Genomic DNA, 18,174 nt, shown 5'->3' with positions numbered 1-18,174 from the left:
TACAGTTCTTACTAGTATGTTAAATGAGTTTCTATTTGCAGGTGACTGATTTGCAGACACCCATTGAAAACAGGTTGAGTAACCATCCTTGGCTCTTCAACAAGTCAGAAGAATGTGGTACGTACAGTAGAGTTAAGAGCCAATCTACAACACTTTACAAGTGGAATTGTCACGGCAGCCCTAGAAGACATCAGTCTAATTGCTTACGCGTAGTGTATCCTAAACAAAAATGCTGCAGTGCTGAAGCCTTCCTTTAAAAGCATCCGTTTGCAAAGCATCCCTTTTCACAAAAAAAAGCCAAACACCATCAAAAACCTTCAGAGGAAGCAGAACAGAAGGATTAAACAGCTGAGCAGCACTTCATTTGTGCTAACAAATCTCAAGTGCCAGTATACAGAGAGCAAAAGGAACTAAATCTTAATCTCCCAAATGGCATCCTACTAGTCACAATCCTTTCAAGTAGAAGTAAAAAATGAAGCAAAGTATTTGCTTTAGATGATACATGTGTGTTCCCCCACTGCCATCTGGCAAAATAAGCTACCTTTTAGAAGTATTTGCCTGTATTTTGATGCTATAATGTCATATCAAGCAAAGGAAGATTGGCAATTATTGTACAATATGGGAAAGCAGTCATTAGTATTGGTCTGAAGTATTGGAACCTGTTTAAGCGTGTTTGAAAGCACTTAATGCCAGCACCTAAGCATTAACATACTATTTTTCTACTGTGTCTTTACAATACAGTTCCAGTTCTCGTTGATCACGTGTAACGCTCTCCTCACGGATAATTGCAATTACAGCCTTACCTGTGTGAGTCTCCCACCGCTGTCCGTATGTCTGAGGTCCTCATTAAAATTTGAGGCAAAACCGTTGGTATCACTCATTTAAAGGAATACTATCATCTACTACTTAGCTTCTATTCTAATACTACTACCTTCTTCCTTCCCCAGCAATAATTATTTTAAAAAACCACAAAACCCTAAAAAACAAAAACCCTTACATGAAAGCTAGATACTGTACATGTAATCAAAACCAGCGTCCTTCTAAGCACCAACCTTTCATGGTGGATATAAGGCACATTTACAGCTGCATATATTCAAGACATTAAACAAAAACTAGGTTTAAAAAAAAAGAAAAAAGCATCAACTCCCATTCATGGAGCACTAGTTTGAATTCTATAAATACGTGACTCACACATGAACCTAGTATACCAACCCTGTCTAGAAATAGCTGCCCATCACAAATAATTGAACCAGCACTAGAACCGGAGCAGCCAATTGTCTGTGCAAAGAAGTGGGCCAAGAGCTAGATTTGAGAGTCTGCTTTTTGGTGAAGTTACATGTTAGAAGACAAGCACCCAAGAAATTGGCTACACTTCTGAACTGTCACTGCTGCTGGAGGGGCTGATGGGAACTTTGCTTTTCCCAGCAGAGGGCTGTTTCCTCTGCTTCAACAAAAAAAGAGTTACGACCACAGTGCAGATCAAAACCAGCAGTCCTGTCAAGCCTCCAGTAACGGGTACAATACTGTTTCCAGAGTCCCTGCTTGTGATTTCCAGAACTGGCCTGTGATGCGGCGCGCCAGCTGGGACCACGTCTTTCTGGGTGATGACAGCTTTGTCAGAACGGTCAAGGGCAATATGCTGAATATTTGTGCCCCTGTTTTTATCTGCTCCAATGTCTTGCATGAAGGCCAGGGCATCTGGGTTGGCTCTTCTGCTGCGTTTAAAGGCTGTGGTGCTAACTCTTCCTTTAGCAGAGGACAGCACATGGTGGTAGTCAAGACTTCTTTTGCCATTGTGCCTGTGTGCATTTTCCTTTGATCGGACCGTGTAAATAGTGTGAATGTACCATTCTCGGCCAGCTGCCACCTTAAAGAAAACAAACACACACATAAAATCCCAACAAACCAGAACATTGCCCCATGCACATTTACTATAAACTGGAGCACACCGAGCATCAGATTCATCCAGACCAATGTCCCAAGTTTGCTGCCAAATATGTCTAAAGTCAACAGCAGAAAAAGGCACTTGGAGATAGGATTAATCTCTTCTTAATGCAGACTGCTGAAGTAGGTCAGATAAACTATGTTCTATTTCTTTCTAGTGTTAATGCAAAAAAGGCTACTGCATTTACCTAACAAAACACTAGTCTTAATTTAGGCAAGAACCACCCCACTTCAGGAGACCAAAAAAAGCCTTCAGGAATTTGAATTAGTCTCACTTAAAGCAGGATGCATAGTTGTCTGTTTTAATTTCATACCATATACAAACCAATTACCTTTTTTTTTTTTTTTTCCCCAGCTGCAAGAAAATAAAGTCTAATTTCTTAGTTTTCTCTTAGGTAAAAAGGTGCCCATGGTAAGCTTAAACCAGTGACTTCTCCCCCCAGTCACAGGTGTACATGTCTGCAGTAATAGCAAGGCTGCAGAAGGGTTACAAGCTCAGTGTTACAAAGCAATGCTGTCATTGTTTCTACACTGTTAGGGAAAGGGAACAAAGTAAATGTGCTGCTGAAGTCCGTCGCTGACTAACATAGTGCCCATGATTACCTGTATGCTCTGTTCTCCACCTCGGTTGTCTTTTCGCATGAAAGAATTTCTGTGATATACTTATCGGACAACCTACCTGGAAGAGCGGAGCAGATGACAGGCTGAAACCATCAGAACCAGGCTGTTTTACTAGAGGAAAAGCATCTGCATGATCAGCTGCCAATGTAGCATGAAACTCCAGGTTTCCAAAGACTCTTGCTTGCGTCTCAGGTTGAGCTTTATCCTAAAGGAAGTAAGTTTAGTACTTGCAGATTCACATGGAAGTCAGGGATCTAAAAACGCGTGCTGCCATAACGTACCAGGATCTTGAATCTGTACAAGAGGGAGGGTGAGTCAGCCAGGCATCCGTATTCCTGATTGTCTGGGTTGTACTTGGGCACGTACCCATCGGCACCAGTGCAAAGGAACACCTTCTCGATGTTGCAGCTGAAGGAGTCGCCAAGATTCTGAACTGGATCCACCATCACCCGGCCATAGATTTCAGATCCTAGTAAAGCAGATTAATACATTTTACATTATACCAGTCAATTTAAAATTACTAAATCAAGTTATTACCAAACCATTGTTGTTAAAAATTCTCAGGACAGGAATTATCTAGCATTAAGTGTATTTCCCTTTGCACATGAAGACAGGATGTTCCACGGCTGTTACTACTAATTTATCATGGGCTTTAGTCTTATTTTCTGTTACAATTCGTACTGCCGTGTAGTTCTTGCAGTGCAGCTCTTTTTTAAGCAAGCTTTTCCCTTCTCTTCACTAGAGGGCAACGCATATTTGCGTATAAGAAACTATCCAACCTGATAGCATTATATCAAGGAAAATAAAGTTCTTAACAGAACATTTGGGTTTCAGACTGATAACTCAAATAACGGGCCAATTAAAACCAAAATTATTTTTGGTCCAATACTGCCATTACCAGGAGCTTCCCTGGAACCTGATAACAGCTCCAGTCAGTGAGTGAGTACAGTGTGTGAGAGCACCTGCCCTGGGCCAGAAGTGAAAAAAAAAAAATAAAAATCAACAACAAGTCTGAGCAGCTGCAGTTATTATGCATCCAGCCTGCAGTTGAAAACAGCTGCATAACCAAGTCAAGGAGCCTCGGGTGTATAAGTATTCAATTCCTGCATTTCTGACTAGAATAACCTAATTACTGCAATTACTTAGCCCCCTCAAAATGGGGCAAAAAGTTCTAGTGTGGGCAGCTTCAAAGCAAAACAACCAGAGTGAGGGGAATATGTGATTATGCAGTAACTGAGGCAGAGTTTTCAGAACTGCAGTTTCAGATATATGCACCTAAATTCTGCGCCTACCTTTGGAATGCTTTTCCTCTCAGAGCCCATAAACAGAACTAAAGCCCATTACAACACTAAATTACATCATATTTTAGTGCTTCTGTATTTTACTTTTCTGCAGTGGAAATACATAGACCACGTATGGGTTATAAAACTAGTAAAATACATATTCAGCTCATGTTAAAAGCGGTTCTGTTTTATCTTTCATAATATGCTGAATGTACAATTGACTTTTTTTACCTTTGGTAAAGGCTACATCAGCTCCTTCTCCAAATCCCATTGATCCATCAGATATCCAAAGCTCCTTTTTGGACAGCAGAAACATTTGAGTATTTAGACTGAACTCTGCTGCCACTGGGTCACTGACCTGTGGGGGAAAAGTGAAATTAAATGATCGAAAAAACACCTTGGTTGTAGCTTTACAATGGTCATTGTACACCATTGCCATAGTAGTCATGTGCCGATAAAACCCTTCAGCAGTACACAGCACTTATAAGAATTTGTTGTGGTTTAACCCCAGCCAGCAACTAAGCACCACGCAGCCGCTCACTCACTCCCCCCCCCCCACAGTGGGATGGGGGAGAAAATCGGGGAAAAAGAAGCAAAACCCACGGGTTGAGATAAGAACAGTTTAATAGAACAGAAAAGAAACAACTAATAATGATAATGATAACACTAATAAAATGACAACAGCAATAATGAAAGGATTGGAATGTACAAATGATGCGCAGTGCAATTGCTCACCACCTGCCGACCGGCACCCAGCTAGTCCCCGAGCGGCGATTCCCCGCCCCCACTTCCCAGTTCCTATACTGGATGTGACGTCCCATGGTATGGAATACCCTGTTGGCCAGTTTGGGTCAGGTGCCCTGGCTGTGTCCTGTGCCAACTTCTTGTGCCCCTCCAGCTTTCTCGCTGGCTGGGCATGAGAAGCTGAAAAATCCTTGACATTAGTCTAAACACTACTTAGCAACAACTGAAAACATCAGTGTTATCAACATTCTTCACGTACTGAACTCAAAACATAGCACCGTACCAGCTACTAGGAAGACAGTTACCTCTATCCCAGCTGAAACTAGGACAGAATTCCTCCTACATACATACATACATACATAAACCTCCTGTTGTGCTTCTCATCACAACCCATCAAAATACACAATTGTAGTGCTTTATTTCAACGTTGCCAAGTAAAACAGCAAAAGATATCTGTTGCCTCAGATACAGGACAGCAATGTATCTTTTCAGTGACACTTGCAAAAGTTACTGGAAGAACAGGGCTGTGGGTAAGAGGCCAATAAAACTAGATCAGGACCAGAAACTAGCTCAACACCAACTCATTTCCCCTTCTCTAAACAATAATCCACATACTCAAACCAAGGAGCACAGGATGGGAAACCTCGTCTGCCCCTACTCACCCCTGGCTGCACTGGGCTTGTTCCACTTGTGACCTAGAAGCTGCCTGCAGTTTGCCCAGAAAAGTAACCTGGCCCGATAGCCCCCGCCTGGAGACAACGCGGGAGTTGCCCTGCAAGTAGGTTAATTCCTCTCGTGCAAGGGTAGGTTGCTCCCAGCCACCACATTTCTGCCTTCCCCACCACAAACACCTCGCGGCTGCAGGAGCCCAAGTGAGCCCGGCACATTTGGGTGGAGGAAGCCGGCACTGGGCCACGGGTCCGTGCCTGCCCTGTGACTCCGGCACTCCGGAGTGCTGCGAGACCCACCACGTGCGTCACGGCAGGGAGGCGCAGAGGGGAACGGAAGGCAAATGGCCCTCCCACACAGAAACAAGGTAAAGAACCAAACTGTCTCATGGCACTATTTGATCTTGTTGACCACAATAAACCCAGCATCTAGGGGTTACAGTCATAAGGCTGTGATTATATACACAAAAGTGCAAAATTAACTTCATATGCAAATGCCACTGCAACTCTGGTTATTTCCTTCCTCATCAAACCATTTTCCTGTGTAGCATTCGTGTCCCGCGTTACAAGGTGGCAGCAGGAAGACTATTGCCGAAGTAGTATCCTTCAATTAAATTCAACACCAATTGTTTGAGCAAACAAGACGGAGACATTCAGTTAATTTGCATGTAATACAGCTGTCTCCAGACTTACCACGCATGCCACACAACTGGATAACGAAGCAGAAGGCTAAAGAGCAGTTCTAATGGTCAAAAGGGCTGAATGGCTCTGACTGACACTGACAGGGCCTCTGAAGTATCCAGTACTTTTGCCGGAGGTGGGCAGGAAATCAGGTCAATTTTTAGGTATTGACTGAAGGATGTAATGTTATACTAAGAGGTTTTAAAAAGTTTGGTATGTTCACTGGAAGTTTAGTCTCAGATTCAGAGCCCTTGCTCTCCAAATGCTATTCAAGTCATTCCTCAAGCTAACTGCAACAGAAAACCTGGTCTTTTTAACAGTCTACAATAGTAAGTTACTGCTACCTGGGGCACTGCTTTTTTTTTTTTTTCTTTAATATATACAGGAAAATTGTCAGAAAGCCATACTAACTCTGAATGAAGCGTTTCCCACTGCTTGAGAAAAAGACCCTCTTGATACAAATCTATTACATTGAATCTCAGTTTTAAAAATCAACCTCAGGACCACAAGTTATTCTTTAAAACAATCCTGCTTAGAACTAAAATGCTTTTCCCCTTCAGCCCCCGCCTCCTGAAAAAAACCAGCAAAGTACTTGGGAATAGGCTGGACTATGAGGTAAATAAATGGAAAAATAGGATTTTAATTACTGGAAAAAATGAATTTAGTCTGATTTTATCTCACCTGGGAAGATGAGTCCTACAGCAATCTACAAGCACTGTAAAACTCGTCCCGAAGCCATCTGAAATACTCCATGAATTTCTCTTGAAAACTGGTACTAGTGGGCTATGCCAGAACATCTCTTTCAGTGGTTACAGAACAGCTGCCTTTGAACCTAAATTTGCTTTTGGCTGGTTTTGCCCATGAGGCTTCACAGAAAAATGTGTAAGTCCTAAGTAAAATGGTGTACCTGTTGGAACCTGATGTCCATATCAAACACAATTGGATCCCGTGGGTTGCAGATGACAGGAAGGGCATATTGCTGACCGGGCGCAGCAGTGCAAGGGATGAATTTCACAGTGTAAGTACCTGAGTAATCTCGCACCTGCAAAAAGATTAGAGAAATGGGCGTTTCTCCAGCCTCAGAACAATCACTTTTTCAGCTCACATTGCCCCTGAGGTGAAGCTGAATTCCCAGCAGCATCCTAAACACTCACAAACTTGGACATTGCCATTTACGATCAGGGCGCTTTACCTCACGCACTAACACCGTCAGCACGCTTCAGTGGCACAGGCAAAGCACTGACACATGCTGTCTGTCCTGTACTTGTCTGTAAAATGAGGACTAATACAGAATACCTACTATGAGGCCTTTGAGGGACTGGCCTTGCTGTGGTGGTGGTGGGAATCAAACATGTCAGTGTCCAAATCTAACATACTAAGTCTCTCTGAAAATATGATTTTGGCTGGATTTTTAGTGAATGCAAATGGCTCCTTTCCTGCCAGCTCAGCTAGAGCTGAGTAACTGGGCTGTGTCCCTCTCACAGAAGCAAGACACTTTTAAGCAAGCCTTTTCTGCCCTATTAGAGGCACAGGCTTTGGGGCCACAGTAGCTCCCACTGACTCCTGAGCTCAGCAGGAGCTAAGCAGCTTTGCCACATGTGGGGAAAAATCCAGATTCTCGTAACAGCAGCAGCAACTCCTGGATCACCATTTCCTGGCAATGCCAAGGGAAATAACATTAAGGCAAATTCTTCAAGAGAGGCCACAGCTCCAGCACTGGCCTGCTCAATGAATGGTGCCAGCTAGTGCTAGCAGGAGCACAGATTCAGGCCTCTGGACTCAAACTCCGGGGACACCAGGGACTTCCGACTGCTCATTATGTAATGAAAATACGTGACTGCATCCAAATGAGTTGATGCTTACTGATCTTATAGTGCTGACAACTGCATGGGAAGTATGTTAAAAACTGACGTTCCCTTTGCTGCCCTAAATTCAAGTCCGAATGGAAACTCACAGCAAAGTCGGAGATAAAACTCCACTGCTGCACAGGCTGGTGGAAGGTTGGCTCACTTCGTAACAGACTGAGTGTAAACGTGAGGCCAGGGTGGTCGGCAGACATCACCATTGATGACAGAGATGTTCCTGAAAGAATAAAAGGCAAATTATAATTTGCCATAATTAATACTGATGCCTGGAATGGTATAAAATCAGCACACAAAAGCAAAGAAGCAAGAGAACGGAAAGAAATCAACTGACACCCCAGAAAAGGAAATGCCTCGGTTACTTATTCCCCTCCTACGCTGAGACAGAACCTTTACTGTGGTACCTTTCTCCTCTGCCAGGCAGACAGCACTACAGAGACTCTGGCTAGCACAGGCGGACAGCCTGGGTACACACCTGGGTGGGACACCACCAGCTGGCCCCAAAAACGAATCTCTGTTCGGAACTTCACCACTAGTCGCCCTTCGTCATTGATCCGCATACTCGTGGGATAGAGGGAGCCTAGGGAGGAAAAAGCCAATGATTTTACCACCAGCATTTCCTGAGTGCATTTTTGAAGGGAGGCTCTTCCTATTTTTTCTGCGTCTGGAGATCTGAAACACTTTACCTAAACCCCGGTGCTCTTCACAGATATTAAACCCTGTCGCATTGATTGTTTTGAGACAGATCTCCAAACCCATCAACTTCAGAAGAAATGCACTCATTTACACCTGCTAATGGTTCAATTCATTAAGGCAGGTTTGGGTTTTTTCTCCCTTTTGCTGACATAAGACCAGACTCACCTGAAGTATATCCACGTATGCTGACATAACAGAGTGCAGGCAGGAGAAAGAAGGGGTCTGGGACTTTTTGTCACACAGACACCGAGGCTGCTCACTCCAGTAAGGTCCCTTTTGCAGGCACTTCCCCTGCACAGGGCCAGGTAAGTGCCTCCGTCGCCCTGTAACTGTGTACCAGTTCAGCACTGGAGTCTTTCTCTCCATAAGAATGTCTGCTTTACAGTTGGTCTGTGCATTAGTTCATCTCATTTTTTACAGATTAAAAGCATCATGCAATTGAGGGAAGATTCAAAACATCTAGTTTAGTAACATACGGCATTAAAAACCAAACAACTGTCCTTTGGGTGTGTGTTTTAACTGAGGGAATCAGCATGCTGTTACTGCTTTTGAGATTCTGAAGGCTAAAAAGCATCGAGTTATTGACCACACATCTCCCATCATAAGAAAGTTGAATAGGATGGAGTTTAGAAATGGTGGCGTCTGAAACAGCTCACCTTGGAGCTCTGATTCAGGAGGGCTGCCTATCCCATCTTTCCACAGGATAGCCGTGTCATACACAAAGGTAAGCCTCAGTTCAGACCGCAAATCAAAATGTTGCCAGCCACCAATGGCAGCAGGGGAGTGGAAGACATAGGAGACGTAGAGAGGCACCCGCAGAGTTACGTACGACTGCACCAGATTTAAGACCTGAAAAACATTGAGGTACCAGGTTACTGCATGCAACCTGAAAAAAATTACTTTCACTGCCAACCTTGCACTCTCAGGAACTGCACTCTTTAAACCTAAGCAAAAAAAAACTGCACAGAAAAATTTTTCATCTGTTACTGACATCACTATTATTTCAGGTGCTGCAAACCACCTCACTTGATAGTGTTCCCACATCTTTGCCAATTTAATGTAATGGGATTCGTACCTCTCCAAAATAAGGACCATCTAAGATTTTGTTTTACTTTGGAATTAAAAAAAAGAAAAAAAGGGCAAAAAAAAGCCTTCAAAACAAACTCCATAGAAATTGAAGGTGGCCTAAATTAAAATTCCAGATCAGAACAACCAGATTCCTTAGGCATTCAGAAATCAAACACAAATTTAGAAATGAGTCCTATAAGTAACACCCAACTTTACAATGGATTTAACTCTATAGATTGTGGCACCCTGAAACACTGCAATTTAAAACTATGGCCTGAGTTATGGAGGTCTCTCTACCAAGCAACCAACAAGCAACCAGAATGTGCAGCCAAGCAGATAATAGTGCATAAATCTTCTTTGGCCACTGAGCATCAGTTGAGCACCTACGGAATGGGAAAGCATCAAGCTGCTAGGCCAAGGCTGATTCAAGGTGGAGTCAGCACAGAGGCTCTACAGCCCCCTGGAATCTCCTCTAATTTTAGTGCAATTGCTGTAGGGTGCTTGTGCATTGGGTTATTTTCCAAGTAAATGCAAAATCGCTTTTTGGGTAAACTTTTTTTGTTTGTTCCTTATCAACCAAGCTTCTATTTATAAAATCTCACCTACCTAACAGCTCTGCCTAAAGCCTGAATGATCTAAGCCTGAATTAGAGTTTCTAATTAAACATGGTTTAGGTTGGTTTTGTTTTTTTTTTTTATAAAAAAGCAATTTTTTTGTATAACCTTAGAACACACTTCCAGGGTCAATAACATACTTTACACATACAGCTTACTTCTATAAGGCAATAAAATTGTAGCCTCTTCTTTGAACATGCTGCTACACGGGCTTTGGGCAATAGCACAAGGATGTACACAGTTTGGAAAAGCTCTTTGCGTCAAAAAAGCAGTTTCTAAAATCCAGACTAGGGGCAACAGCAATGCAGTAAGCAGTGCTCAGTTACCAGGAAGATGAATCGTGGCTGTACACAGAAATACAGTGCAAAGGAACAAATCTGTACTTATAAAAACACCTGTGCTAAGGGAACACATATCAAACTACCTGCATAGCAGCTAAATCCTTTCTCATGCAATCCTTAGTAACACTTTCTGTTGGACTTGTGCTTCCAAAGCCTCCTCCTGTTGAGAGAGGAAGGTGCTTCAGTGCCACATACCTGCCCATCTGTGCCAATGGAGCCACTGCAGTCCGTCAGCAGCTCAGACATATCGTAATAATTGCTGAACTCCCAAAGGCAAGCCTCAAGGTTGAGGTTCTGGTAGAAACGCAAGGTTTTGGCGGACCGCAGAGCACTGCTGTACTGGTAAGGTGATGTTTCTCCAATCGCTCTGGCGTTCTTAGTTTCCTCTGTAATAAAGCCATGTTTGGTCTGGATCTCATTATAGTCCAGTAGGTTGGAGCACTTGTGGTGTCCCACACGGGTGCCGTCTGGACTAAGTGTTAGCTCAAAGCTGGATAAGGGGCGCGTGGAGATAACCGGCAGCATTCCTAAAACACAAATGTCACACGACTCATTAACAGCCTGAATGGAAAAGAGCAAATGAAGTATTCATTAACTGTTTGTGAACATATTTTTAAAGCTGAAGTCAGAAACATAGGAGTCAAGGATGCCCAATGTTTCATCCATACAGTAACTTTGCAATTGGCAAGTTGTTCATTAAACATGGATTATTCATGGTTCTGCCACAACACAGCAAACAACTGTGCAGACCAACCTGTGGAATTGGAAACGTCCAAGGCAGCATGTGTTAATTAAGTGGTTACTCTCACCACTTGATGCTTACCATCCATATGGGGCATTGTGACTGTTAGTCGGATCAGATTGGGATGGTCAGGATCATCTGGACCCGTGTAGCGAATTTTAGCTGAGAAAGGTTCTGCTCCTACTGTTCCTGGGATGCGAGGTTGGCAAAGACCTGAGCAAATGGGAAGGACAGGTTGTGAAATGCCTGCTAAACTGTGTCATATCTGTGTTAAGCAGCTTGGAGATGTCTGTCCATAGAGCTAGGTCAGAAAAATGCAGTAATGTTGACACGCTGATTAGGGAGTTCCTGTCTGCTCTGCCCATGCTGCCTGGTCTAACTCCTAGGGCCAAGAGGTCCTTTTCCAGAGAGGCAAGGGCAGAAGTATGGAAACCCTTCTATGCCCAGCAGCAGCTGAAGAACCTGACCTCTTCCTTCCACGGATTTGTTCTTCCTCCCTAGAAATGGGGAGATGGTGACTTTACATCAGCATTTACCTTGGCAGCCATCACTTACTGAGGTGAAGGGCAGGGTGGTTCACAATCACACCTGAGCTCTTGCCACAAAAAAACAGGCTGCCTGAGGGGAGCCAACATCTTGCAGACAACAGCTAAATAAAATACATAGGGGCAGTCTGTGTCCTTCTGCGGGGTCCACCACTTACACTGGAGAGAGTTTTCAGGTTCTTTCTTTTTCTGTGTCTGACTGAGGCAAAGATCATTTCTGATTAAATTACACAAAGAACTGGCACTTTAGGAGAATAGTGGTAAATCCACAGAGGACCTATGGTGCACAATGGCCACTTTAGACCTATAAATCTAACACTTAGGAGCCCTAGGGAACCTTGGAAACTTCACAGGCTACTGCCTAACTTGCTAACAATGGAAAGTCTCAAGGGAGCTACTTTTCAGCCACTGGGCATGAACACAACTGCCTAAAACCTTGATGGATTTCGGTCCGGCTTACATGCCCCAAAGCTTCCCTTCCTTCCCCCAACTTGTGACGTTAACAAAAGAATACTGCTTCTATCCACAAGCCTTGTCTTGTCTTGATGACAAGCCACTGCCACTACAACAGGACCATCACTAATACCATGGTAACACAAAACTTTTTCAGTTCTTCCCACATAGGTCAATCCTACCCAGGGGTTTTGCACTGCAGCTAGAGGAGATGGAGGTGAAGGACTCTGTGTAGCAGAGATGTAGCAGAAGGACTGAACTGCACAAAACAGCTGAGGAAGCACAGCATGATCCACTTGCATAGTCAGTGAGCTGACCAAAATGAGAACATTTTAGTCTAAAGAGGCAGAGAAGAGTCACCCCCTAGCACCCAACATTATGGCCCTGTGAATCCCGAGGTGCAGTAAAGTCAGGCTTCTGCTTTAATTTGGGCAGAATAGGACTTTGAAGTAACTCCCAAGTAACTGTTCTAGTCACTAACTGATTGAGCAAAAAGATGCATTTTCCTCATCTGAATTTCTGGAAAAAAAGCAATAGATTAGGCGTACACATCTAGATACAGATCACAGTTAAGAAATCTGAGGGATGTGGGCTAAACCCAGAATTAGGATATCCCCTTGCCTTCTCAGGCATAGTGTAAGTTCTCAGCAAAGTTATGCGTGCAGTGCTGCAATATCTGAATTTCCACATGGATTTCATGCCCCCACCCTTTTCCAGCACCTGTATTTTAACTGTCTTTAGTCTGCAGGCCTTTAGACAATATCAAATTCAATACAACTACAAACTGCTCTCAGTGTCAGTAGCTGTGTTGTTTAAACTAAAAACACATGGAAATAGAGGTGTATTTGAAATATGTATATTGAGAAAAGCAAAGGACCCAAGACTGGGTGTCGTGGTTTAACCCCAGCCAGCAACTAAGCACCACGCAGCCGCTCACTCACCCCCCCCCCACCCAGTGGGATGGGGGAGAAAATCGGGAAAAAGAAGCAAAACCCACGGGTTGAGATAAGAACAGTTTAATAGAACAGAAAAGAAGAAACGGATAATGATAATGATAACACTAATAAAATGACAACAGCAATAATGAAAGGATTGGAATGTACAAATGATGCGCAGTGCAATTGCTCACCACCCGCCGACCGGCACCCAGCTAGTCCCCCGAGCGGCGATTCCCCGCCCCCACTTCCCAGTTCCTATACTAGATGGGACGTCATATGGTATGGAATACCCTGTTGGCCAGTTTGGGTCAGGTGCCCTGGCTGTGTCCTGTGCCAACTTCTTGTGCCCCTCCAGCTTTCTCGCTGGCTGGGCATGAGAAGCTGAAAAATCCTTGACATTAGTCTAAACACTACTAGCAGCAACTGAAAACATCAGTGTTATCAACATTCTTCTCATACTGAACTCAAAACATAGCACCGTACCAGCTACTAGGAAGACAGTTAACTCTATCCCAGCTGAAACTAGGACACTGGGGAAGTCAAATTCTGTTCTAGTCACTAGTCAAATTAGGTGTAAAAAATAATCATCACCATAAACCCACCAATCACTTACATATGACATACGATGGGAGCAAACTCATGAAATACCAGAGCTGATGAGACGATTACAAGGTGCTTTTGCCTTTCACTAGCAACAGTCCCGTATGCGTATGAAAAAAAATTAATGTACGAGCACTAATGCCCTAAAACAAAACACTCCATAGCAGACCTCCTTCAGCTGCTAAAACTACCTCATCTTTTCCCAAGAAAGGCTACCTAATTCCCATCATTAAAAACTTACCTTCCTCTCTGTTTACTGTATAAATTGAACTTAGCAGCTCCAGACCCGCATCACCATTGGCATTCACAGCTCGAGCTGCACACTGAAGCCTGGAGCCTGCCTGGAAGTATATAGAGTCCAGGGAGATGGATTTGGTGCTGGTAAAAAAAGTGTTGGAGTCCACTTCCCTCATTGGGCTGGTGACACCGTCACTCCCACTTGGAGCACTGACAAGCCAGCGGTACAGGGTCAGAGTATCATTGATGTTTTCTGTGGCGCAGATGGATCCGGTTTTGTCGTAGTCAGAATACTTGGGATTGCATGCCTATGGGTTGCCATTTACACAAAATAAAGGGGGTTATCTATTCTTACCTACACCCGCACCAAGCAAGCAAATTGTTAAGCATTATTCTAACAGTACCGTGCTTATTACTGTATCAGCAAAACAAGACCTTCATGTAGGCACACTATTTTCCCCTTAACTGAGGGGATATGAACGAATGCCATGGGGCTTTTTTAATTGAAAACAAGAACAAACAACCAAAAAACTAAACCCCAGATAGTAGCGAGTTGCTGTTATGATTCATGTGTCACCTCTGACCATGCAGACCTGGAAAATGCTAGGGCTAACTCCAAAAACTGAACTCTTATCTGACAACTGCAAAGTCAGTTCTCCCAAATTCAGACACACTAGCTTGAAAAATCCCAGTAGGAAACCACTCTAAGAAATGAGAAACTGTTAGAAACATAAAATAAATGGCCTGAATTCATACATCCCCGGCAAAGAGCTGCAAAGTTACAAGTGCACCTTTCCCAGCAGTCTGTTGCTGCTCCCCCACAACAGAACCAAGCAGGAATGAAGATGCATGTGTGCCTTTTGCTAGTGCAAAACTCAGCTGCTTTCCCGCCCCCCTCAAAATCATCCTTGATCAACAGCTTAAAATACCTGACTTCACACAGAAGCAGCAGGCACACAAGTACGTGTCCCTCTGCCAACTCTGTCTGGGAGAGCAGCCTCCTGCAGATGGGACAGATGGCTGATACCAGAGGCTGTTCAGTCAACTTTGGTAAAATCTGCTGCTCAGCTGCTCACGGCACAGCTCTGCTCACAAAGCCCAGGATACAAACTGTTTCTGGAAAGCTCTGTATGGCCCAGGCACAGCCCTTGTTTGGGCAGCACTTAGCTCCTCCTCACCTTCCTGCCTGCTCAGCTTTGGGTTTAGAAATCTCTATTCTTCTGGCTCTAATTCAACATGTCCAAGTCATCCCCTGGAACTGGTTATTAGTTTGACAGCACAGTTCAGTACCAAAGACCTATTTAGATCAGCAAGAAACACTGCAGAAACAGCTGTCACAGGTTAGGGGCATTAGTGACCCTCTCTTGGAAGCTTGCCTTCTGAGTTATGACAGCAGAAAGACTTACGCAAGTGCCTCTAACACAGCAACAGCCTGTGTTGCCAACAGCTTTTAGTTATCATTTTCCAGAATTGAATACTTTTTCAATTTTCTTACATGCTCCAGAGCACAGAATGAGTAAGTTGGACAAAAGCATGCGGAAACAAGCCTTACCGTTACACAGACAACAGGATAGCCGGTTGGAGGGTGTGGATTCTCTTTGCTTTTAGCAGTATCATCATACATCAGAAGTGAGACAACCTGGGGCACAGCTGGAAATGTCACATCTGCAATGCTGTCCATTTCTTCAATGTACACAATGGCTTTACTCATCTGAGTTGAGAGAGAGAAAAGGTTATGTATACTGCTGAAAATAAGGAACAGAGGGAGAAGGAGAAGTAGTTCTTGTGACTTAGTTTCTGCCACCAAGCTCACTATGGTTTTACCCAGGATTCTTTGATAAAATGGTGACTTGTATTAAGGAAGATTCACTGCTCAGTGGTTTTTACAGGTTTTCCACTTAAACCCTGTTCACCAGCAACTAGCTAAAAATTAAGGAGGAATTAATTCCCCAAACATTAGGAAAAGGGAAATAAAAATACTCCAACTTTTCTTTAAAAAAGTTAGCCTTGGCAAACAGTCAAACACACACGCAGTTGCTCACTAACTCCCCATCTTCAGCATGGCAGGAGGAGGAAATAGGATGAGAAAGCTCATGGGTCCAGCTAAAGACAGGGAGATTACTTACCTGTTACTCTAATGGGCAAAACACAATCAACTGGGGGAAATTAATTTAATTTATTGCCAATTAGAGTAGATTTGGGTAGTAAGAAACAAAAGCAAACATTAAAACACCACCTTTCCTCCTCATTTTCCCGTGCTCAACTTCACTCCTGAGTCATCTACCCCCCAAAACCTTGCCACAAACATAAAATACAAAAACAAACCCCCAAACTCTCCTGAATTAATTCCAGAGACCATGTAGTAGCTTCAGCCTACGCATCAAGTTGATCTCACTTGACAGCCAGTTTAGGTTTTTACCAACTTAAGTATAAAGACTGCATGTTAACTTTAGAGCCTCTGTTTTTAAAATAGTGGCCTACAAATTTATCAAGGTATGGTATACATGACGTAATGGATCCCAGGGCCATAGTTTCTCTGCATGTAGTAATTTACTGTATATAGTATTGAAGTAAGAAGTTGCTAGTGTTTGAGTCAAATTGATCTTAAATATAGCCCAAAATGGCAGGCAGCGCTCTTCAGAACTGTAGTAGCTCTAACACTTGCTGTGCTCTCCTCTGCTTCACCAAAATAAAGAAACGGAAGACGAATCTATGCCCATCTGTCCCCATTGGTGCCTTCCTCCCTGCCCACAGACCTCCTACCGTGGGAATGGGTGAGAATGCCTCACGGAGCCATACTTGAGCCCATGAAGCGATGCAGAGCACTGATCAGAGCACCATGGCATGGCTGCAGCTGCTGCTGCTGCCACATCTCTCCACACATGTTTAGGGAGGGACCAACATAGTCTCTCCATTGTACTGGGTCTGGTAGCAGCCAGAGACACTATTAATACAAAAAACCCCTGCCAATCACAGCTTCTTGCTTTCTTTTTTATTTTTTTTTAAATATTTTGATACTTTTTACCATCTGTAATGGGAAAAGTCAGAACAGGCTTCTACAAGGCAGTTAGTGCACTATACTTTCCTAAGATGCCATACTCTCTGTGAAGCATATAGTGGGTCACACATAAAATTTGTAATTCAACGCTTCTAGACTTTGTTCAAAGTGTGTGGATTTACAGCTAATTTATACCAGTATTTAGACAGCTATGCACCAAACTAACCACAGGAGCATGTGAATACCAGGCTCTCATGCATGCTGTGAGTACATGGTTTTTTAGATGTTTCTATACGAATATAAAAAAAATATCATTACAAATGGCAACTTTTGTTGTCAACAGTGGTTACCTGTGTCTCTGCTACCATGTTCTCATCAGCTTTCAGGTGGACAGTAAACGCTTCTCTCATTTCCCTTATGCCATCATACAGAATCTCTACTTCAACAAAATGCTCAGTTTCTCCTTCTTTGAATTCAATATCTGATTTTAAAAAACCCAACAAATTAATGCAAAATCAAGAGCCAAACAATTGTTTTCTTTGTCAATTGCATTCAAATAATGTATTCTGTTGCAATAACATGGTTTTGCTCTAAGTAAAATGTAGTAGCAGAATGAGCTGTTAGTATCTGTTCTTCAGCACAATGACCAAGTAAAACTAACCCACTTTTGCTGGACAGAAAAAATAAATACAAGTTGATATTGCTAACTTGTTGGAAGACTTAAAATAACATCAAAACATAATATCCTGACATGATTTTGTGCCAAGCCAACTAGCTTTCTTCCAAACAATTCCTGGACACAGTTCAGAATTAGTGTGGGCCAGGGAGGCAGTTTGCATGCAGACATCCTGCTTCAGCATCAAAGTTCAACAGAGTGGGTCTGCATGCTTCAGTGGCAAAGAAAGTTCAACAAAATGGGCCTGCATGCCAAGGAATGGTCCCAGGTACATTATTATACCAGTATGGACACTGCCTCAGCTCCATTTGCAGCGCATATTTATGCAGGATCCAAAACACTTGCACTTTGAGCTGAAAAATCAACATACTTGGCATTATCTCTTTAGGAGACAAGTTCATCTACATGAAATCCCAGGACAAGAACAGTCTATTAGAAACAGGGATCTGTGGTCCTTCCTCCA

At 43.3% G+C, this 18,174-nt stretch overlaps 1 protein-coding gene across 1 annotated transcript in view; it reads right to left on the bottom strand.

Moving 5' to 3' along the window:
• Positions 1 to 452: 452 nt before the first annotated feature.
• The window catches only part of FREM3 (FRAS1 related extracellular matrix 3), an 89,307-nt gene continuing 71,585 nt past the window's right edge, over positions 453 to 18,174 (bottom strand). The window contains exons 12-24 of the mRNA XM_030020677.2: positions 17,386 to 17,516; positions 15,590 to 15,748; positions 14,042 to 14,345; positions 11,346 to 11,477; positions 10,718 to 11,049; positions 9,156 to 9,348; positions 8,279 to 8,383; positions 7,896 to 8,023; positions 6,849 to 6,983; positions 4,080 to 4,206; positions 2,847 to 3,034; positions 2,624 to 2,770; positions 453 to 1,867 (exon numbers count right to left, since the gene is read on the bottom strand). Of these exons, the coding sequence (XP_029876537.1) occupies positions 1,367 to 1,867; positions 2,624 to 2,770; positions 2,847 to 3,034; positions 4,080 to 4,206; positions 6,849 to 6,983; positions 7,896 to 8,023; positions 8,279 to 8,383; positions 9,156 to 9,348; positions 10,718 to 11,049; positions 11,346 to 11,477; positions 14,042 to 14,345; positions 15,590 to 15,748; positions 17,386 to 17,516 (2,582 nt within the window). The 3' untranslated portion in view covers positions 453 to 1,366. The remainder of the gene's footprint in view (positions 1,868 to 2,623; positions 2,771 to 2,846; positions 3,035 to 4,079; positions 4,207 to 6,848; positions 6,984 to 7,895; positions 8,024 to 8,278; positions 8,384 to 9,155; positions 9,349 to 10,717; positions 11,050 to 11,345; positions 11,478 to 14,041; positions 14,346 to 15,589; positions 15,749 to 17,385; positions 17,517 to 18,174) is intronic.

The sequence above is a fragment of the Aquila chrysaetos genome, chromosome 1 (assembly GCF_900496995.4).
Source record: "Aquila chrysaetos chrysaetos chromosome 1, bAquChr1.4, whole genome shotgun sequence".
Lineage (NCBI taxonomy): Eukaryota > Metazoa > Chordata > Aves > Accipitriformes > Accipitridae > Aquila > Aquila chrysaetos.
Note: the sequence above shows the minus strand (reverse complement) of the source record. Positions and strands in the feature narration are given on the sequence as shown.